Here is a 23,294-nt window from a genome sequence, read left to right on the forward strand (position 1 = left end):
TTGAAACTAAGCAAAATAAGTTCTATTTGAAACACAAAAATTTAAAATCTATACTGGGCCAATATTCACTTATACACTCTCACACACATTCTTCCACCCCAACCATTGGAGTGAGGTTTTCTACCAGAACTCCTTACACTACAGGGGGTAAATGAAAGCAAATTAACTTTCCAAGATCAGCTGTCACTTCCTCTATGACTAACAAAACAAAAAACAAGACACTTTGTTTTACAAAGTGATTCAGATTATCACACAATTAGTCTCCTACTCTTTAACCAATCAATTCATTTTCATTGGAAACAATAACATATTCAAAGAGCTCAAATTCTTGTCATATGAGTTCATTTTCTTTTAATCCCCGTTGCCAACAACTGAACCTTGGCTCTAGTTCTGGTTTGTCCCAACGTAGGTCCCAACCAATTCTCTGAGTTCATATATCGCTGGTGCTTCTGCCATGTGTGTTGGTGGAAGGGGTCTCCTATGTGGGAATGTTTGCATCACGAGGAAAAAAAAAATCTCTCTTTTCACACTTTTTAATCTTTCAAAGTAGGAGGAGGTAGAGGAGAAGGGATGTAAATGCATAAAACACAAGAGAAAACTGTCCTACACTAAAGGCATTTATCGGTATAACTATATTGCTCAGGGGTGTGAAAAATCCAGAGTTGAGCAATGTAGTTACACAGCCCTAACGCCCTGTGTAGATAGCGCTACGTCAGCAGGACATATAGCTTGAGGGGGCTGGACTAATGAAGTCCGACGGGAGAGATCTCTCCCATTGGCTTAGAGCATCTGTAATAGCATGCTACACCAGTGCAGCTACATTGGGGCAGCTGTGCCAACATCAGCTTTATTGTGAAGCCGGAGCATCAGACACAAAACCAGAGAATCAGGACTCAACATGCGAGTATCTGGAAGTCTGAAATTGGAACCGGACACGTTCGTTGCCTCATTGGTTACCATCATTTCCACAGCCTGAAAGTCCTTGTTTCTGTGGAAATAGAATGAATTATATTGAAATTAGAATTCATTAAAGAAATGCTACTTGAAGGGTTTGTTGAAATATAGTTGTCAAGAAGAGAAACATGAAGGAGTGTGAGACAATGGGTCCTCAAACTAATTAACTTAGAGCTCCTACTGAGCTGGGAGATTGGTAAACATTCGTATGCAAGTAAGATATGTATGTATATTTGTCAGTTTCTGCTTCCTTTTGTCTCTTATGTTCAATTGGCTTATCTGTATAAATAAGTTAGCTTGAGCCTTTGCAGGGGGCTCCCATATCTGGGTGCATTGGCAAAGTGCTTTGCTAATAAACAGAATGGTCTGACAAATTATGTGAGTCCTGAATCTGACTTTGACATTACCCAATCAGGCACCCAGTTTGGAATCCACGAGGAGGGAATGTCCTATGAAGCACTCTCTCTCTTTGGATCCAAATGGTGAAGGATGATTGTTCTCAATCTAACCCTGGCATGCTTTGGATCTGTCATCAGTGAGTTGTACAAACAAACAGTTTTCCTTGGGTCTTTGGTCACCAGAGCTTCTTTTACTGGGATGGAAACCAAGAACGGAGCGTGTACTCATTCAACCCCAGTTCTTTCCAAATCCTTGGCCTTGGTTAGGGTAAATGTACACTTCTCTGAAGTAGAATCCTTTACAAAAGCACTCAAAATCTCAGCAGTGTTAGTGAGGAATGGCTTCCTGAAACATGCCCAGCTTTTCTTTAATTTGGTGGCACAATTCCAGGCAAGGGACTGGATACAGGCCTGTTAGTTATCAGGGCTGGAGTTTCTATTCAAAACTAGCTATTTTTCTGCAGCTATTAGATTTCCAACACTGATTTCATTTCATACACTTTTTTTTAGCACCTACAAAGGATAAATTCAATAAAAAACCCACTTCTATTTCCTCAACATCTGCATCATGAAGGGGACCATTCCCCATGCCATAGAATTAGTTAGGTTATTTAAAATTTTTTTAGTAACCTAGCATCCCCCATAATGGGGGACAAAACAGCCCCCTTGCCAGAAGTGGCTTGACCAATTGATGGAACCTGGGATTTAAACTCCAAATGATCACACGGTGCTTGGGATCCATCTGAATTCCCCTTCCAGGTTTTTGACACTTTCATCTCCAGGCATAGCGACTCTGATATAGGATTAAAGAAGTCAAAGCATCGTCTCCAAGCACAGACAGCTGAGAACGCTTCATCACGTGACACTTTGAGAAGTGGAGGGATAGAATGTGATGAAGATCCCTCCTGCCTGAGCCATGCAGAGTTAACAGGTCTGGAGTGATGGGGAAGGAGGGAATCTCTGAGTCACCCCATCTCCTTCCTGTGTCACAGAGGCTGAAATGACACTTCTTTTCCTGCCCCTGCTCCTCTTCCTTTAAATATAATTGGGAAAGTTCCCAATATAACTGCTCTTCAGCACAACCCAGAGCAACGTGAGAACAACTGGCAATGATATAATCTGAATCATTGGTGATTCCGAACAATAATTTTGCAATAGGAGGAATGGTATAGATGTGATGCTCCCTGGTTCCTGATAGGAAGGGCACACTCAAATTATTCATGAGACAATGGAGTAGATAGGAAGGACAAATGGGTCCACCTCAAAACAGGTTGAACTGCAAAAGGCAAAAATGGGCCACTCATTTGGACACGCTGAGGGATAACAGTGCTGCAAACAGTTCAAACAACTTTACAAGTTACTATGTGGGAATCAGGAAAAGTATTAAAGAAAAAAAAGTACGGATAGCCCTAGAGGTTTTTATGGTGTTGATCTCCTGTGCAGATTCTTGGATGGCTAACATGGGCTGAGTGCCAAGAGAAGGTTTTCCCACACTCACAGCATTCATAGGGCCTCTCCCCTGTGTGGTTCTCTGATGAGTAACAAGGTTTGAGCTGCGATTGAAGGTTCTCACACTCACGGCATTCATAGGGCCTCTCATGACTCCTGGACACGTTCCTTTCCGATCTCTGTGATAATGCTCTGTGTTTATCCACTTGCCCAGCATCTTCCTGCTGAGAATTCTGCTCCTCTTTCTCACATGCCATCGCATCACCTGCTGCGGTAGAGACAGAAACCTCAAACAGGGATGGAAAGGGGAAGGCCAACGAAAAAAAGTGCTGGAGAGAGGTCAAATAAAAACAGGAACTGAACTCCTCCAAACACTTCCCCTAAATGGGAGAGAGGAGGGGATCAATTCAGCCTTCACATCCCATCCAAATTCATGGGAGGAAGGGAGGAAGCTACTGCCTGATGTCTGCTAGGATCTACAGGAAGCCATGAGCTGTAGTCACCCTGAGGTTATGACCCCTGCTAGGGACAATAATGAACTGAGTGACCTCCCAAGGGCTTTGTAGGGTATCCCACATGTTTCCTTCAGGCACTTACAGATTCTGAGTTGGTTTCATGTTTCCTCACCTTTGCAGGGAGCTCTCAGGGTCTGTCTTTCCTCTGAACCCTGGAGCTCTGAGACCCATGGCTCTTCCCCTTGTTCCAGCTGGGAAAACACATCAGGTTTGGAAATGGGAAACCCTGCTCAGATGAAAGAAAACAAAGGAGTTCAGGTGATTGCATAAGACTCTGTCATAAAAAAAACAAAACATTCTATTAATTTAACTTCAGTGCTTAGTGTGACCTGGTGTGCCTTGGGGAGTCCTGACTGAAAACGCTAAGGTCAGGGCAGGCTAAAAAAGGGAGAGAAGATGCTCCCAGAACTGATGGCTAACACTGAAGTTAAAATCACCAACCACTCACAAACTATGCTTCTGATCCCCCACACTGGTTATTGAGAAGCTGAAAAAGATCACACAGCCCCCTTTATTGCATTCCAGTTCTCTGACTCCCAATCAGCACCTATGTTCGGTACAGTGAGAGCTTATTTAAAAATTCTGGTCACAGAAACACAATGTTCTGACCCCAAAGGGTCAGCCATATTACCAAGTCAGCACAGGTTTGAATCATAGAATCTCAGGGTTGGAAGGGACCTCAGGAGGTCATCTAGTCCAACTCCCTGCTCAAAGCAGGACCAATCCCCAATTAAATCATCCCAGCCAGGGCTTTGTCAAGCCTGACCTTAAAAAAAAGGTTTGGATCTTACCCAAAATACCAGGCTGCCAGCCAATCCTTTAGCCTCTAAACTAAAGGAAAGAAGGAAAGGTCAGATACATTCAGAAATCTATATATCGGGTTCTTCACAGTATTGGTGAGTTCCTGGCTTGAAAGTCCGTCTGGAACACATCCACAGCTTGGATGGGTCATTCAGTCCTTTGTTCAAGGCTTCAGTTTGCAGAGAAGTTGCTCCAGAGGTAGGAAGAGGGATTGAAGAGAAAATGAAGATGATGCAGCTGCCCTTTCTATTCCCTTTGCCTTGTGGCTTGTACTTCCTGTGTCCCAAACACAAGCTTCACAGCACATGGCATGGAAAAGCCCTGGAGGTCTCAGTACACAGGCATACCCCTGCATGTCTTGCTGACTCAATAGGCGTATCCCCTTGGTTCTTTTCATGGGCTCATTGTGCAGCTGATGACCCTTGACAGGCCAGTGAAGAGGCTCGGCAGTGCTGATGCCAGTCTGTCCGGGGGTGTCACCCAGAAACACTGCACAAGTCTGGAAATACAGATATACCCTACATGTCTATAACTCACAACACAAAGGGGGTACAAAACATAGAAACAAAATGATCATACTTGGAAAATCATAGCATTTTCACTGACACCTTACATGGCATATCTAGCATGATTCATTGCAATTTCATCATATTGGTATTTTATTATTAATTATTATGATTAAAGTGTCTCACAATTCCCTACAGTGTCACACCTAGTAAACCAGTGAATTCCCAAGACCAGCTCCCTGGGTCCCTGAAGATGCTGAGCACCCTGCTTATGAGGGATTGAAATACCCACATATCCGCTGGAAACACACACAGACAGGCACAGTCTGTACCCTGTGACAAAGTTCCTGCGCTACCTTGGTGGGTCTTGCGCTTATGGGCGGATTTGCTCGCCTTGGAGCTTCACGGCAGCCCTCAGCTTGGCCGTTTTTCTGAACCCACAGTCCAGGTTGACGACTCCTGGGTCTGACCAGGAGTTGGGAGGATTTGGGGGGAACCCGGGCCCGCCCTCTACTCCGGGCTCCAGCCCAGGGCCCTGTGGAATGCACCTGTCTAGAGTGCCTCCTGGAACAGCTGTGCGACAGCGACAACTCCCTGGGCTACTTCCCCATGGCCTCCTCCCAACCCCTTCTTTATCCTCACCATAGGACCTTCCTCCCGGTGTCTGACAATGCTTGTACTCCTCAGTCCTCCAACAGTCCATGGTCTCACTCTCAGCTCCTCGCGCCCCTTGCTCCCAGCTCCTCACACGCACCTCCCTAACTGAGGTGAGCTCCTTTTTAAAACCCAGGTGCCCTGATTAGCCTGCCTCAATTGATTCAAGTAGCTTCTTGATTGGTTGCAGGTGTTCTAATCAGCCTGTCTTACTGGTCTCCAGAAGGTTCCTGATTGTTCTGTTACTTTACCCAAGGAAAAGGGACCTACTTAGCCATCTGGCCTGACCCTGTCACAACCCCTATGTTCACTCTTCTAGAAAACTATGATCAATTATTTACATAGTATGGCTCGTTTGAGGTATCATTTGAAAATGCATAATCTATAGAATATTATCCTCCTGTTAAAATATGTGTAGCAACACTATGTAAAATGATGAGATTTTACTGTATCATATTAGTGAAAAAGTTACAATTCTGGGGAACACCCTCAGACCAGTTCCTCAGAGACAGCAAGGCAAGCAGCTGGTCAAATTGCCATTCTCCAGGAGGGGGAAGGTGTGAAGAAGACATTTACATTCCTTCACAGGGACCACTTGAAGCTCATATCTACAACAGACAGCCGGTCACCATGACTCAGCTGAGAACTGAACTTGTTTGTCCTACAAAGGACTGAATTATAAAAAGAGGGGAGGAAAATGCTTGAGACTCTCTCTCCCCCCTTTCCCTCTGCTCATGACAGCTCCTGAAGAAACTGAACTTGGCAGCAGGGGCGAATTAGGGGGACTTCTGGCTGAAAGGACAGCCAGCCTGCCTCAGGATATGGTGAGAGAAACATTTGCTTTGTATCCGTTTTAGCTTGTAAACTTAGATGTTAGTTTGGGTTTTATCTTGCATTTCTTTTGTAAACAATTCTGGCTTTTATACCTCATTACCTGTAGTCAATGAATATGGTTTTTTTGCCGGTAGTTAGCCATCTCATTTTATTGTTTCATCTAACCAGTGTGTTGGGATTAAAGTGTGTTGGAAAATCCATTTGGGATAACAAGGCTGGCACGTGTCATTTTCCACTGATGAAATGACAGACTTCATATGACCTTGCGTCGTTCAGTAGTGTGCTGGACAGTGAAAGATGCACAAAAGTCCGGGACCAGAGAATTTTCTGGGGTTCTCCTGTGGTGCACTGTAATTCGTGAGTCGCTGACTAACAGCGCTCAATACTGTGTAGCTGGCAGCGAGTTACATGCTGGAGACTGGGTGTTAACTGCCCAGGAGTGGATGTTCTCACAGTAAAGCAGTGTAAAAGCCACCCCAGCTTGGGCAACTGAGGGGAAACAGCTGTTCAACCAGTCAAGATTGCACTGTGGTTAATGTCACAGACACTCAATTTCAAAGCATCTCCTAAAACACAGAGAAAGTAAATCCAAGTCCCAGAAGTTGAAGACTCCAGACAGAGGACAAGTCTCCCTGGAACTGCTTCTTGCAGAGAGAGAGAGGTCCAGACACAATGAGAGAGTCCTGGGGAAGCTGGGAACACTAAGAATGGGCTGGTGGGGTTCAGTGGAGAAAGGGAACAGGAAGGGCAGGGATATCACTGAATGCAGGATCTCAGCAGTCCTAGATGTCAGGATAGCACCTAGTGCAGCCCATTGGAAAACATAATCCCAACTATACATATAAAATGATGGGGTCTACATTAGCTGTTTCCACTCAAGAGAGGGATCTTGCAGTCATTGTCGATAGTTCTCTGAAAACATCCACTCAGGGTGCAGAGGCAGTCAAAAAGCGAACAGGGTGTTGGGAATCATTAAGAAAGGGATAGATAATAAGACAGTACATAACTTGCCTCTATATAAATCCATGGTACGCCCACATCTTGAATATTGTGTGCAGATGTGGTCGGCCCATCTCAAGAAAGATACATTGCAAATTGGAAAAGGTTCAGGAAAGGGCAAAAAAACCCGGACTAGGAGTATGAAACAGCTTCTGTATGAGGAGAGATATGTAAGACTGGGACTTTTCAGCTTAGAAAAGAGACAAGAGGGCATATGAGAGAGGTCTATAAAAGCATGTCTGCTGTGGAGAAAGTAAAGAAGGAAGTGTCATTTACTCCTTCTCAGAACACAAGGACTAGGAATCACCTAATCAAATTAATAGGCAGCAGGTTTATAAGAAACAAAAGGAAGTATTTCTTCACACAACGCACAGTCAACCTGGGGAACTCCTTGCCAGAGGACGTTGTGAAGGCCAAGATTATAATAGGGTTACAAAAAAAAAAAAACACACACGATGAGAAATCTATTGAGGACAGGTCCATGACTGGTTATTAGCCAGGATGGGCAGGGATGGTGTCCCTAACTTCTGTTTGTCATAAGCTGTGAATGGGTGACAGGAGATGAATCACTTCATGATTCCCTGTTCTGTTCATGCCCTCTGGGACACCCGGCGCTGGTCACTGTCGGAAGACAGGACACTGGGCTAGATGGACCTTTGGTCTGTCCCAGTGTGCCCGTTCTTAAATACCAGGGAACCTAGTGAGTCCAGTGCAATGGGAGGGAGTAGGAAAATCCCTGGCTGTGGAGAACACTGGGAAATTAGAAACTATCATTCAGAAGCAACAGACTCTAAATAGTCTAGAAAAGCAGAATGTGAAAAATAAGAATCGGGGTCATGTGACTTCAGGAATGAGGGACTCAAAAAACCAAGTCTGCAGAGAAGAGAGATTGTGGCTAGTGCACATGGGGATGGGGGGAGCAACTCTCCAGGTCTCAAGGATTTTCACCAGCAACCGAAGCCATTGTCCCATGCACGGGGCAATCCGGAGCAGTGAGGAGTTGTGTCATCTGTAATCCTGGCTGAGTTTCAATGTTCTGCTGCTGGAGCTCCCTTGTCTGGATTCCCCCAGCCACCATTCAAGGTCTGTGTGATCAGTAACCCTGGACCAGCCGCTCTGACCCCAGCAGCCTGCTTCTTACACCCCAACCACATTCTGGTCTGGGTGGAGAAGGCTCAGGGTTTGAGAGAAGGCCAGGGGTAGGAAGCTTCTGTTCGTTATGCTGGACCTAACCCCCCGTTTTACTTGTGCAAACAGGAGATATTTGACACTGTGCGATTCTGCTCCTGTGCTCTCTTCCCACAGCGTTCAGCAGCAGGGGAGGGTCTCTGGTCGTGTGTGTGTCACGGGCATGCTGGGGTGATGCTGGAACAGGACAGAGCAGAGGTGGCATTGTGGGGGTGGAGTGAACCCCATCTCTTCCGTTCCCCTTCCAAGAACCGAGGGGACAGGAACCCTTACCCAGCGAGGTCACATTCTCATAGGTCTCCTGCATGACGTCTCTGGAGAGGGCTCTCTGAGCGGGGTCCAGCAGAGCCCCCTCTTCCCTGGTGAAATACACAGCCACCTCCTCGAAGGTCACCGGCCCCTGAAAGAGCCAGAGCCCCACACTCAGGACCTGCTGCCCCACTCACAGCCCCACTATTCGTGGGGGAGAGGAGCCAATCAAACGGAAACTCTGGGTGGACCGCAGCCAACAGAGTCCCACCCCCACCCCGCTCAGAGCACCCAGGAAATACCAGGGTGAGGGGGCGAAGAGACACCCCTCCTCTCTCCCAGCAGATCCATCACACACCTACTAGCCACAGACTGAGACCGGAGATGCTGCCCCGAGCAGGGTCTAGGGAGAGATCTCTTGTAGGAAGCCCAACACCCTCCTCCTTGTGAGGAGCTGGATATGAGGCAGGAGAATCTCCCCTCAGCCTGACCGGTGGCTTCCCCCTTCATATTTAAAGGCACCCGCTGGTTAGTTGGGTCAGGCTCCAGCACGAGGAGTCTGGTCCTTTTTCCCAGCCCCATCTACGTGGGTTATTTTCTGTTCACCAAATTGGAGCATTTCCACCTCCAAACCTCATGGGTCTGTTCCAAGAATCTAGGCCACTTATTAAACAACTCCCAGCAGGTCTGCCACCCCCTGGCCTCCTCCCTTTCGCCACCCTGTGCATTTCCTGCCCCGGTCCAACCTCCAAACCAGACGGTGCAAACCTTCCCCTCTCCCGTCTATTTGCTGTCCCTCTCCCTCCTGCAGGAACAGATCAGAACCCACCCAATAATCTCTACCTGAGCTGGCTCCTCTGCAGACATGTCGCTCCCCTGTCCCATGGGAGGACGGGATGAACCGGAACGAAACGTGAGCGTCGTTCTGCTGCCTGGTCGGGCGAGAAGGGCCATTGTGGAGGTTTGGGAACGGGCATTAGTTCATTTCACATCACGCTTCCCCCAGGCTCTTTCCCTGCAGAGCGAGATCTGAGATTCTGCCGTGCTGAGAAAACGCTCAATCTCTGGATTACAGCAGAGACCTGGCCCCTCCCGCCAGGCTAAGCCCACAGACACACTTTTAACCTCCTTTCTCCCTCCCGCATTCCAAAACAAAGTCTCTGAACGCAATCCTAGAAAAAAGCAGAACCAAAGGAGTCCCTTTCGAGGATTCCCTCTGACACTGACCCCACGGCAGCCACACCCCAGCAGGAGGGACATGGAGTCAGGAACTGGGTTTTCCTCTCTCTCATCCTCGTCTTGTCCACAGGAAAGTGATTCTCCCCACAGTGCAGTAAGACATCTGTCTGGGCAGATGAGAGAGCTGGAAATCTCTTTCAAAACTATTTTATCCCACGGACCCTGTCAGTCTCTCTATCTCCTTTTCCCTGTGCCCTCTCCATGTCTGTTTGCTAGGAAACTCTCATTCCTGGGTTGTTTGCTCCCCCATGGCTGGATTTGCTCTTGCAAATGGCAGGAGAAATGGGGTGGGGGGCTGTTTGTGTAGAGTCATTTTATAGTCCCTCACTGCCTGCCTGGGATTTCCCCATTTCCTGCCTAGGACCCCCACCTGCCCTCCACCAGGATCTGCCAGCCCATTTGCCTGGGACCGCCTCCTCCTCCCAGCACGACCCCCTGACGCTTTACAGGAGGACCCCTCACTCTGCGCCAGGGACCGCCCCACCACAGCTCTGTGCACTGGGCATGGCAATGGTCCCAGGAGCCAGCTGGGCAATCCCAGACAGAGCCCCTGGCACAGCACCAGGTAGCGTCTAATCCCCTGCCCCATCTGCCCAAGAGACCCCCACCCCCACTGGTCTGCAGCCAACAGGCCCCCAGCGATACCCACCTCCAGGACCCATAGCCTTAGGGCTGGGCACATCAGAACTACCCCCCGAAACCCCAAACCCTCCAGAACCCACCAACCTGACTAGGGTCCCCCCTGCCCAGCCACCCAGAGGCCTCCCCCTACCATAGTGCCCCTTCAGCTCCCGCTGCAATCTCCCCACACAGACATGCACCCCCCCAGCAACAGTGTTCCCTCACAGTGTCTGGTAAGTGGATAGAAAGTTATCACCACCCCCTGCTGGCCAGTCACACAGGCAGAGGGAGCCCGGGGGGACGCCTCTTTAACAGGAGAAGGGAAGCCATGGAGGGCCAAAATAAGTAAGACATTTCCATACTCTGTCACTAGCAAATAATGGCCACCGTGGATCCACCCCAGAGTTGGCTACATCTTTGCACTGCGGGAAGCCCCCCCTCATGGAGACCCTTTGTCATGGGGTTTGGGATACTTCTGGACCACGCTGCACTCAGAGGGACCTCCTCATCCCGTGCCAGCTGGAGAAAAGAAAAGGGTCCAGCCAACTCTCCTGTTACCAACTGGAAACCACCCATCCCCCAAACAGGGGGAGGCCCCTGGCTTTGATGGGTATTGAATATATGGCTAGTCTCTTTCATCAGCAAACATTTTTAACAGAGAGAAAGGAGGGAACAAATGATTCTCAAAGGAGAGGGAAAGATGATCATTGTTGCAGGGGGCTAATTTCCCAACCAGGATGGAGAAGGACTCAGGGCGACGTTCTGGTTAAACTTGGATTTATGCTGGAAATGGCCCACCTTGATTATCATGCACATTGTAGGGAGAGTGGTCGCTTTGGATGAGCTATTGCCAGCAGGAGAGTGAGTTTGTGTGGGGGGGGTGGGGGGTGAGAAAACCTGGATTTGTGCTGGAAGTGGCCCAACTTGATGATCACTTTGGACAAGCTATTACCAGCAGGAGAGTGGGGTGGAGGGGGTATTGTTTCATGGTCTCTGGGTATATAATGTCTGCTGCAGTTTCCACGGTTTGCATCCGATGAAGTGGGCTGTAGCTCACGAAAGCTCATGCTCAAATAAATTGGTTCGTCTCTAAGGTGCCACAAGTCCCCCGAACCTTTTTTATCAATCTTTGAGACGTACAGAGAAAACGTGTCACAAACTACGCAACTGAGAACATGGGATAAACGCCAAGACCGGGGGGGATTTTATGTGGCTATTAAAGAACGAGCTGGAAAAGGGAGACCGTTTGTGATATAAAATTCAGCCTGTCCAATACATAAACAGAAAGTGATGGTCCCCCCCCCACCCACTGCCCCCGTTCACCTGGGCAGCAGGGAGCCCTCTGAGGGGCTGACTGGAGGGGGCGGGGGGGGAGCTGGAGGGCTCCCTGGGGGAGGGGAGAGGGCGGTAGTGGGGGATGGGCAGGTGGGGGGCAGGTGGGGGCTGGGGGCAACGGTGCTGCAGTTGGGGGGCAGCAATTGGGACTCAGAAGTGGGGATCGGGGGCAGCCCCATGGGGGACACGGCCCCTCCCTTCCCCGCCCCGGCAGAGACCCGGCGTCTCCTCCCACCCCCACGCCGGGGCAGCCAGGTTGGGGGATGGCTCCGGGCTCCAACTTCCCACCGACACCGGGACAAATCGCTGCGGATAAAACGGGGGGGGGGGGAGGAAATCCCGCCCCCCCCACGGGAGGGGAGTTTCAATGGACATGTGAGGAGGAGGGAGAGACGGGGGGGGGGATCAGGGGAGACGAGAGAGCGGATCAATGGGGGGGTGGGGGGGAGTTTACAACCACGTGGGAGCTACCGAGAGGGAAAAGGGGAAAACTGGGGGGCACTTGTGCCCGTGGGGGGGGGAAGGGGATCCAATTCACTCCCCCGCCGCCCCCCACTTCCCCCCCGGGAATTTCCTGGCTGCACAGAGACAGTTCAACCCCCCCCCAGCAATTCCGGCTTCTCCCCCCAACACCCCCGAAGGGACCCCGCCCGCCGGGCCCCAGTCTCTGCCCCCCCCAATCGCAGCCGTGCCGGGGGCAGAGAGTCACTTTCCTGCCCCCCCACCAGCGCTCCCCCCCCCGCGGGGTCTCCCACTCACCGGGTCGGGGGCGGGCAGAGCCAGGGGCTGGTCCCAGCTGGAGAAAGCCCCCCCCGGCCGGGCACGGGGGGGTTAATGACGGGCCCCCCCAGCACAGACCCCGGAGCGGAGCCGCAGCTGCTCCTCCGAGAGACCCGAGACGAGGCAGCGCCTGGGGGCGGGGCCTGGAGCAGACCGGGGGCGGGGCAGCGTCTGGGGGCGGGGCCTGGAGCAGACCGGGGGCGGGGCAGCGCTGGGGGCGGAGCCCGGAGCAGACCAGGCGCTGCCTCGTGTCGCATCTGTCGCAGGAGCAGCTCCGGCTCCCCTCCGGGGTCTGTGCGGGGTGGGGCCCGTCATTAACCCCCCCGTGCCCGGCCGGGGGCGGGGCTTTGTCCAGCTGGGACCCGCCCCGGTGAGTGGGAGACCCCGGGGGGGGGAGCGCTGGCGGGGGGGGCAGGAAAGTGACTCTCTGCCCCCCACCTGCCCATCCCCCACTGCCGCCCCCTCCCCGCCCCCACGGAGCCCTCCAGCTCCCCCCCCGTCCCCTTCAGTCAGCCCCTCAGAGGGCTCCCTGCTGCCCAGGGGAACGGGGGCCGTGGGGGGGGACCATCACTTTCTGTTTATGTATTGGACAGGCTGGATTTTATATGACAAACGGTCCCCCTTTTCCAGCTCGTTCTTTAATAGCCACATAAAATCCCCCCCGGTCTTGGCGTTTATCCCATGTTCTCAGTTGCGTAGTTTGTGACACGTTTTCTCTGTACGTCTCAAAGATTCCTAAAAAATACCCTCAACGTTTGCCCCACTTTTACTCGAGTTGTCTACTTCTATTTGAATATGCCCCTGAGAGCTTTCCCTGTCTCTGTGATTATAAATTACGACGAAAATCTCAGATTTACACCTTATCTCAGATTCCTGAATATGGATCTAAAACGTTTGCCAATGTTGCCCATTTCCGCTCTATTCATTGACCAAATCGTGGTGGGAAATACACTACACTCCTCCTAGCTTTTACCTCCTATCAACAACTGCAATAAAATCCCTCTCATTTTCCACTTTCCTCTCTAATTTGCATAAATGGATCCAAAATCCCTCAGATTTCCACCCTTTCTCTTTCATTTCTGAACACTGATCTCAAATCTCAGGTTTCCCTCTTACGATGTCATCATCAAATGTCAATTAAAAATCCTCTTGGGTTTGGGGCTGTTCCCCATGTCTCTAAATCCTAGCAACTTGTCCTTCCTTGGGGGGAACCTATCGCCCACCGTGGGTCTCCGTGAGAGGGGGGGCTTCCCGCAGTGCAAAGATGTAGCCAACTCTGGGGTGGATCCACGGTGGCCATTATTTGCTAGTGACAGAGTATGGAAATGTCTTACTTATTTTGGCCCTCCATGGCTTCCCTTCTCCTGTTAAAGAGGCGTCCCCCCGGGCTCCCTCTACCTGTGTGACTGGCCAGCAGGGGGTGGTGATAACTTTCTATCCACTTACCAGACACTGTGAGGGAACATTGTTGCTGGGGGGGCAGGTGTCTGTGTGGGGAGATTGCAGCGGGAGCTGAAGGGGCATTGTGGTAGGGGAAGGCCTCTGGGTGGCTGGGCAGGGGGGACCCTAGTCAGGTTGGTGGGTTCTGGAGGGTTTGGGGTTTCGGGGGGTAGTTCTGAAGTGCCCAGCCCTAAGGCTATGGGTCCTGGACGTGGGTATCGCTGGGGGCCTGTTGGCTGCAGACCAGTGGGGGTGGGGGTCTCTTGGGCAGGTGGGGCATGGGATTAGACGCTGCCTGGTGCTGTGCCAGGGGCTCTGTCTGGGATTGCCCAGCTGGCTCCTGGGACCATTGCCATGCCCAGTGCACAGAGCTGTGGTGGGGCGGTCCCTGGCGCAGAGTGAGGGGTCCTCCTGTAAAGCGTCAGGGGGTCGTGCTGGCCGGAGGAGGGGGTCCCAGGCAAATGGGCTGGCAGATCCTGGTGGAGGGCAGGTGGGGGTCCTAGGCAGGCAATGGGGAAATCCCAGGCAGGCAGTGAAGGACTATAAAATGACTCTCCACAAACAGCCCCCCACCCCATTTCTCCTGCCATTTGCAGGAGCAAATCCAGCCATGGGGGAGCAAACAACCCAGGAATGAGAGTTTCCTAGCAGACAGGCATGGAGAGGGCACAGGGAAAAGGAGATAGAGAGACTGACAGGGTCCGTGGGATAAAATAGTTTTGAAAGAGATTTCCAGCTCTCTCATCTGCCCAGACAGATGTATTACTGCACTGTGGGGAGAATCACTTTCCTGTGGACAAGACGAGGATGAGAGAGAGGAAAACCCAGTTCCTGACTCCATGTCCCTCCTGCTGGGGTGTGGCTGCCGTGGGGTCAGTGTCAGAGGGAATCCTCGAAAGGGACTCCTTTGGTTCTGCTTTTTTCTAGGATTGCATTCAGAGACTTTGTTTTGGGATGCGGGAGGGAGAAAGGAGGTTAAAAGTGTGTCTGTGGGCCGAGCCTGGCAGGAGGGGCCAGGTCTCTGCTGTAATAAAGAGATTGAGCATTTTCTCAGCACGGCAGAATCTCGGATCTCGCTCTGCAGGGAAAGAGCCTGGGGGAAGCGTGATGTGAAATGAACTAATGCCCGTTCCTAAACTTCCACAACAGCCCTTCTTGCCCGGCCAGGTTGCAGAACGACACTCACGTTTCGTTCCGGTTCATCCCGTCCTCCCATGGGACAAGGGAGCGACATGGCTGCAGAGGAGCCAGCTCAGGTGGGGATTATTGTGGGGGGGTTCTGATCTGTTCCTGCAGGAGGGAGAGGGACAGCAAATACACGGGAGAGGGGAAGGTTTGCACCGTCTGGTTTGGAGGTTGGAGCGGGGCAGGAAATGCACAGGGTGGAGAAAGGGAGGAGGCCAGGGGGTGGCAGACCTGCTGGGAGTTGTTTAATAAGTGGCCTAGATTCTAGGAAGAGACCCATGAGGTTCGGAGGTGGAAATGCTCCAGTCTGGTGAACAGAAAATAACCGACCTAGATAGGGCTGGGAAAAAGGACCAGACTCGTAGTGCTGGAGCCTGACCCAACTAACCAGCGGGTGCCTTGAAATACGAAGGGGGAAGCCACCAGTCAGGCTTAGGGGAGATTCCCCTGATTCATATCCAGCTCTAGGAGTGGTTAATCATTATGCAAGGTAACCTATTTCCCCTTGTTTTTTCCTGCCCCCCCACCCCTCCGACGTTCTTGTTAAACCCTGGATTTGTGCTGGAAATGGGCCACCTTCATTGTCATACACATTGTAAGGAGAGTGATCACTTTAGATAAGCTATTACCAGCAGGAGAGTGGGGTGGGAGGAGGTATTTTTTTCGTGATTTGTGTGTATATAAAAAGCTCTTCTTCACTTTCCACAGTTTGCATCCGATGAAGTGAGCTGTAGCTCACGAAAGCTTATGCTCAAATAAATTGGATAGTTTCTAAGGTGCCACAAGTCCTCCTTTTCTTTTCACAAGGAGGAGGGTGTTGGGCTTCCTACAAGAGATCTCTCCCTAGACCCTGCTCGGGGCAGCGTCTCCGGTATCAGTCTGTGGCGAGTAGGTGTGTGATGGATCTGCTGGGAGAGAGGAGGGGCTCTCTCTTCGCCCCCTCACCCTGGTATTTCCTGGGTGCTCTGAGCGGGGTGGGGGTGGGACTCTGTTGACTGCGGTCCACCCAGAGTTTCCGTTTGATTGGCTCCTCTCCCCCATGAATAGTGGGGCTGTGAGTGGGGCAGCAGGTCCTGAGTGTGGGGCTCTTGCTCTTTCAGGGGCCGGTGACCTTCGAGGAGGTGGCTGTGTATTTCACCAGGGAAGAGTGGGCTCTGCTGGACCCCGCTCAGAGAGCCCTCTACAGAGACGTCATGCAGGAGACCTATGAGACTGTGACCTCGCTGGGTAAGGGTTCCTGTCCCCTCGGTTCTTGGAAGGGGAACGGAAGAGATGAGGTTCATGCCACCCCCACAATGCCAACTCTGCTCTGTCCTGTTCCAGCATCACCCCAGCATGCCCGTGACACACACACGACCAGAGACCCTCCCCTGCTGCTGAACGCTGTGGGAAGAGAGCACAGGAGCAGAATCGCACAGTGTGAAATATCTCCTGTTTGCACAAGTAAAACGGGGGGTTAGGTCTAGCATAACGAACAGAAGCTTCCTACCCCTGGCCTTCTCTCAAACCCTGAGCCTTCTCCACCCAGACCAGAATGTGCTTGGGGTGTAAGAAGCAGGCTGCTGGGGTCAGAGCGGCTGGTCCAGGGTTACTGATCACACAGACCTTGAGTGCTGGCTGGGGGAATCCAGACAAGGGAGCTCCAGCAGCAGAGCATTGAAACTCAGCCAGGATTACAGATGACACAACTCCTCACTGCTCCGGATTGCCCCGTGCATGGGACAATGGCCTCGGTTGCTGGTGAAAATCCTTGAGACCTGGAGAGTTGCTCCCCCCATCCCCATGTGCACTAGCCACAATCTTTCTCCTCTGCAGACTTGTTTTTTTGAGTCCCTCATTCCTGAAGTCACATGACCCCGATTCTTATTTTTCACATTCTGCTTTTCTAGACTATTTAGAGTCTGTTGCTTCTGAATGATAGTTTCTAATTTCCCAGTGTTCTCCACACCCAGGGATTTTCCTACTCCCTCCCATTGCACTGGACTCACTTGGTTCCCTGGTATTTCAGAATGGCCACACTGGGACAGACCAAAGGTCCATCTAGCCCAGTGTCCTGTCTTCCGACAGTGACCAGCGCCGGGTGTCGCAGAGGGAATGAACAGAACAGGGAATCATGAAGTGATTCATCTCCTGTCACCCATTCACAGCTTATGACAAACAGAAGTTAGGGACACCATCCCTGCCCATCCTGGCTAATAACCATTCACGGACCTGTCCTCAATAGATTTCTCATGGTGTTTTTTGTTTTTTTTTGTAACCCTATTATAATCTTGGCCTTCACAACGTCCTCTGGCAAGGAGTTCCCCACGTTGACTGTGCATTGTGTGAAGAAATACTTCCTTTTGTTTCTTATAAACCTGCTGCCTATTAATTTGATTGGGTGATTCCTAGTCCTTGTGTTATGAGAAGGAGTAAATGACACGTCCTTATTTACTTTCTCCTCGGCAGTTTTGATTTTATAGACCTCTCTCATATCCCCCCTTTGTCTCTTTTCCAAGCTGAATAGTCCCGGTCTTTTTCATCTTTCCCCGTACAGAAGAGTTTCATACCTGTAATCATTTGGGTTGCCCTTTTCTGAACCTTTTCCAATTCCAATATATCTTTTTTTGAGATGGGGCAACCACATCTGCATGCAGTATTCGAGATGTGGGTGTACCATGGGTTTATATAGAGGCGATATGATATTTTCTGTCTTCTTATCTATCCATTTCAGAATGATTCCCAATATTCTCTTTGCTTTTTGACTGCCGTTGGACACTGAGTTGATGTTTTCAGAGAACTGTGCCCAGTGACTCCAAGATCCCTCTGTTGAGTGGAAACAGCTCATTTAGAGCCCATCATTTTATATGTGTACTTGGGATTATGTTTTCCAATGGGCTGCAATATGGTGCTATCCTGACATCTAGTAGTGCTGAGATCCTGCATTCAGTGATATCCCTGCCCTTCCTGTTCCCGTTCTCATAAAACAAGAAGAGCATCCAAATGCGTGTTTACCTTCATTCCCTCAGCAGTCCTCATGGGAATCCCTGATCGGTTCCAAAGTGTATTAAAACCTTTCTTAAAGGGTTACCTCCTGCTGGTTATCAGGTCCTGTGAGTTTGTAGCCCAGAAAGACCCCCCTCAGTCAGCTCAAACTCAGCTGTTTATCCCCCAAAAGTCTGTCGTCTTCAGTCTCCTGAATGAGGGGAAATCCGTCCCTACCCCTTTCTGCGTTGGGTAAAGCTTCAAAAGGTGGAGCTCTGCATAACCAGCCTTGAGATCTGGCATTCATCACCCTGTAGTGATACCAGCTTGCACAGGAAACCCAACCCGCAGCCCTTCCTGGTATCATGTGGCGCATCTCGGCATCATAGTCTGTGAAGAATTCATGCTTTCAAGGGCTGGCTTAGATATACAGATAACAGTCATAATTAGGGCAAGAGTTTGCAGGCAATGAAAAGAGAGTAATTGACAAACGTGAGCAATATCTAATCCTTTAAAGCCTGAAAGTGCCTTCGGGGGAGGGGACAGGAGCCGGCTGTGTGGGGGCGGTGGGGCTCAGATACTGGGCATTGAGAGCCTAGAGCCAGTTGTGCGCTGGAGAGACGGGGCATGAACCAGCTGTGTGCAGGGGAGATGAGCAGGGGAGAGGTGCTGTGGACATGGCCGCGAGCAGCTGTGAGTGCCGTCCTCTCTGCAGCATGATGAGAGAGCCTGGCGTCCCACTGCCGATCCCAGACTTGTATGAGGAGGGAAGAAATTGGCATCAAGTCTCAACCGCAGCCAGCCTGTGTCCTGGGGAGGAGACGGGTGTCTCCAGGGAGAAATCTGGGGGATTGTGACCCTGCGTGTCCCACCCACCCTCTGATCAGCAATTCCGGATATTAACGGTGATTCCAGAAACAAAGAGTAATTTTGGGAAAAAAAGCAGTCCTAGCGATAATTTCCGGAAAACACTGGCCCTGGTTGTAACATTAAATCCGATAGTCTCAAGATCTAGGCCTGTGTTGATCAGATCTGCCACTCTGCCTTCACGGAGTTCACTCTGCTGGTGGGTTGTACCCCTTCCCCCATTCTGTGTCTGCCTTGTCTATTTAGATTGTAACTTCTTCAGGACACGGGCCATCAACGCTTCTCGGTTTGTACTGTTCCTAGCAAAATGAGGACCCACTGTTAGTTGGCCCTTAGGCACTAAGGTAATGAATATGATTTATAATAATCATCTCCTGGCACTTTGAGCCAAGGAAGCCGGCCTTCGGATGTTACTACTTAAAAATGAGCTGGGCTTAAAAGCATGGAATATTCTTTGTGACCAGTATCCCACAAATTCCACTGACCTCCCTTGTTTTCTTTGCCTTGAGCAGGGTTTCCAGTTTCCAGAACTGATGTGATCTCGCAGCTGGAACGAGGGGAGGAGTCGTGCGTCCCAGACCTTCATGGCTCTAAGAAAAAAGTGCTCCCGAGAGCTGCCTGCATAGGTGAGGCATTGGTTAAACCAACCCCAAAACTGTCGGTGAATACAGGAAACATTTGGGATGCCCTACAAAGATCTTGTGAGCTCTCCAAGTTCAGGATTGTTCCCTGCAGATGTGGAATCGTTAGGCAGAGGTCACTCATGGCTTCCCACCTATCCTGACTGACAACTGGCAGCAGGTCCCTCCCCAATCTCGCTGTCCCCTGAGATTTCTTCTGAGATACGGACCGAGAACTGATCCCTTCCTTTCTCTCCTCTGGGGAAGGTTTAAGGGAAAATCAGCTCCTGATAGGTTTGATCTGTCCTGTACACGTTTTCGTTCCTTCATCCCTTTTTCCGTTCTTCTCTCTGAGATTTCCTTTCTCTCTGGCGCAGGCAGAGACTTACGTCTGGATTCTCTCGGTCTCCCGTCAGGTTTTGGGATGGTGAGTGAAAATGAGGAGGAACCCCAGCAGGAAGATGCTGAGCGAGTAGAAGCCCATGGGATGTTGTCAGGAAGGTCCAAAGGGAATGATTCTGGGAGCTGTGCACGCCCAGAAAAAACAAAAGCCTGTGAGAGTCAGCAGAGGCCAGAGGAAAACTTCGGTAGCCAGTCAGACCTTATTACACGTGAGAGAATGAACTTGGAAGGAACACGCTACACATGCCTCGAGTGTGGGAAAAGCTTCAAAGGGAGCTCGGACCTTCTCAGACATCAGAGAATCCACACGGGTGAGAAACCTTACGCATGCTGTGTGTGTGGGAAATGCTTCAAGCAGAGCTCGCATCTCATTGCACATAAGAGAATCCACATAGATGAGAAACCTTATGGCTGCCCTGAGTGTGGGAAACACTTCAAGCAGAGCTCACACCTTATTACACATCGGAAAATCCACACGGGTGAGAAACCTTATGGATGCCCTGAGTGTGGGAAACACTTCAAGCAGAGCTCACACCTAATTACACATCGGAAAATCCACACGGGTGAGAAACCTTATGGATGCCCTGAGTGTGGGAAACACTTCAAGCAGAGCTCACACCTTATTACACATCGGAAAATCCACACGGGTGAGAAACCTTATGGATGCCCTGAGTGTGGGAAACACTTCAAGCAGAGCTCACACCTAATTACACATCGGAAAATCCACACGGGTGAGAAACCTTATGGATGCCCTGAGTGTGGGAAGCACTTCATTGACAGTTCATCCCTCCTCTCACATCAGCGAATCCACACAGGGGAGAGGCCCTACACATGCTCTGAGTGCGGGAAAAGCTTCAATCAGCGCTCAACCCGAATCACACATCAGAGAACGCACACAGGAGAGACCCCCTACACGTGCTCTGAGTGTGGGAGAAGCTTCAATCAGCGCTCAAACCTTATTAGACATCAGAAAATCCACATGGGAGTGATCTGTAACAAATGCCTTGACTAGGGCTGGCCAAAGGTATTTTTTTCTTTTAAATCACATTTGCTAATTCCCACTTAGGGATCTGTGCCCCATCTTCACCGTGGTTACTCAGCTCCCCCAGATGAGTTGCCTGCTCCTGCCTTTTGCAGCTCACCCTTCTTTGGGGTCAGTCCTGTGATGTTTTCTATCAACTCCTTTCCTTTTGGGTCAAAGGAGCGTGTGTCCCTCCAGCCAGGAATGTTCATCAGCTCCAGGTGGGGGAGAGAGGTTTGTTCCCAACAAGCTACACTGAGGCAAAAACTACCCGTGCCTTACATCCACTAGGACTGTACATGGCGTTGGCTGCTCAAGTTAGTGATCTTGGTGTTAAAAGACAATTACAGTTGTTGTGCAGATGCAGCCGAGGTGCAGTGGTTGGCATTAGCTTTCCCCTTGACCTGACCTAAACTCCATCACATGTCCTAGTCTAAACAAAGCCTGAGCATCACAGTTATACTGTCCCCCCATTTAAAAACCATTGTTAGTCATCAAGTTCCCCCACCAGGATCATATTGTTTCATTCCCAGTTGTCACAGTTCATCAGAGTGCTGTTGCTTCAGGTTTTCCTGAAGGCAGATATTTTTACTCCCGTTTTCCTCCCTTAAAATATATTGAAGTATAACAAAGAGCAGGAATAGGGAAGGGATAGGGAAAAATGTCTTTTCCCCTCTGTAACAACAGAAGAACATAGGGTAAATCAGAGGGATTCTCCATCACCATCTCTATCCCCCTGTTCTTCAATTGGTAAGGTCAATATTTCCCGAAGGGGCTGGGAAGAGGATTCTCTAGTAAATGATTTGGAACTAAGCAAAAGACCCATTCATTTGCCTCCCAAAGCAGTTGTGGCCCATGCCCTGCAGGAGGTTGCTCCTGAAGATCTTCCCTTCCTAATCAGGTGCATGTTGCCTCTTATTTGGGAAATGCAATCCCTTCCTAGGTAGAGATGGGAAAAATGGAAGTGACATTTCTGTTCAGCTCACTCCTGGGAGATGCTGTAAATGTGTAGGAAATGACATCCATGAGGAATGTGATAGAGCTGCAGAAAGACACCCATTTTGAGTAGATACCTGACATTTGGTGTCTTAGAGGGATTCTAAGCCGCACCTGAATTTAGTCCCTTATTTAAATCTGTGCCACCAGATTAAAGAAACAAAAGGGCATATTTGGGGGAGTTCTACCTCAGTATCGCTACTGGTATGTTGTGTGGTTGGTGAAGAATTCTACGCCAGAGCCGTGTAAAATTGCTACAACTAAGGTCAAAGATTTGACAAGAACTCAGGTAGAAATGAGAGGTACGAGTGGTTGATTTTCACCCCAGAGATGGACGCTATGGTGACCTGTGGCCAAGGTAAACTGTTTTTAGAATTGCTCACACTTCTAAAGGATGCCATGATGAAACTGGGAACAACTGTCTTTTACCATTTGGATCCCAAGTTTCCTGAAGCACAGAGAGAAACAGCTGATTCCTTCAGAGCCATGCCATGCCTATGGGTCCCAAACTGGCTGCCTTGCTGGACAAGAAGCACTTCCGTGTTGGTTAAATGATGGTAGCCAATGAGGGAATGTAACAGATTCCAAGTTCAGACTGCAGGATACATGAATGCTGAGTCCAGAGTCTGTGGTTTGGTCTCTTAGTTTTGCTCTTGAGTCTAATGCATGTGTCTCACTTTTCCGCCTCCTGCTACTCTGAAAGATTAGAAAGTGTGATAGTAGAGCACAGGTGGTTTTTCTCATGATGTAGCCTTCCCACGTAGTGTGAGACCCCTTCCACCCACACAGGTGAGCCAGAGAGTTGCCCAGGGCTCTTGTTCACAAAGCAAAGATGTCACATTAGGCAGGAGATGTCAAGATCTACAATGGTGATGGGCGAGTGATAGGAGCTTTTCTGGGTGGTTGTTGTTTGGTTGTTTTTTTTCCATGTAATTTTTGTTTTGTTTTTGCAACTAGTTCTTTTTATAGCTGCTGAGACCCTTGTCCTTTTGAGCACAGCTCTTTAACCCTCAGGCCTGGCTCTGGAAACCTCAGAACCGGCTTTGCGTTTTTTTTTTTCATGTTTGCTATCTTTGGAGTTCGCACATCCAGACGACATGCGGTTCACAGCAGCGGATACTTTGAGAAACCTGCTGGGTGAAGCAGGCCTTTTCCAAACTGACATTGGCCCAAATTCTGCCTCAGTTCAGCTGGATTGGGACACGTCTGTGTCAAAGGAGTGGTTCACACCTGATTTGCCCAGAGACCTCAAAGGAGGGGTAGTTAGATATAGGATA

The 23,294-nt window shown here is 50.1% G+C and overlaps 1 protein-coding gene and 1 long non-coding RNA gene across 2 annotated transcripts; one reads left to right on the forward strand and one right to left on the reverse strand.

Annotated features, from left to right (window-relative positions):
• Window positions 1-826: 826 nt before the first annotated feature.
• Window positions 827-9,029, reverse strand: LOC142070351 (uncharacterized). Its single transcript, XR_012666305.1, has 2 exons — window positions 8,572-9,029; window positions 827-988 (listed from the first exon to the last, which is right to left on the reverse strand). It is a non-coding gene; the product is annotated as an uncharacterized LOC142070351 (long non-coding RNA).
• Window positions 9,030-19,917: 10,888 nt separating this feature from the next.
• LOC142070283 (uncharacterized) lies at window positions 19,918-21,868 on the forward strand. Its single transcript, XM_075123863.1, has one exon. The coding sequence runs from the start codon at window positions 20,023-20,025 to the stop codon at window positions 21,010-21,012; it is 990 nt and encodes a 329-aa protein (XP_074979964.1). The 5' UTR covers window positions 19,918-20,022; the 3' UTR covers window positions 21,013-21,868.
• Window positions 21,869-23,294: the final 1,426 nt, after the last annotated feature.

The sequence above is a fragment of the Caretta caretta genome, chromosome 28 (assembly GCF_965140235.1).
Source record: "Caretta caretta isolate rCarCar2 chromosome 28, rCarCar1.hap1, whole genome shotgun sequence".
Taxonomy (NCBI): Eukaryota; Metazoa; Chordata; order Testudines; family Cheloniidae; genus Caretta; species Caretta caretta.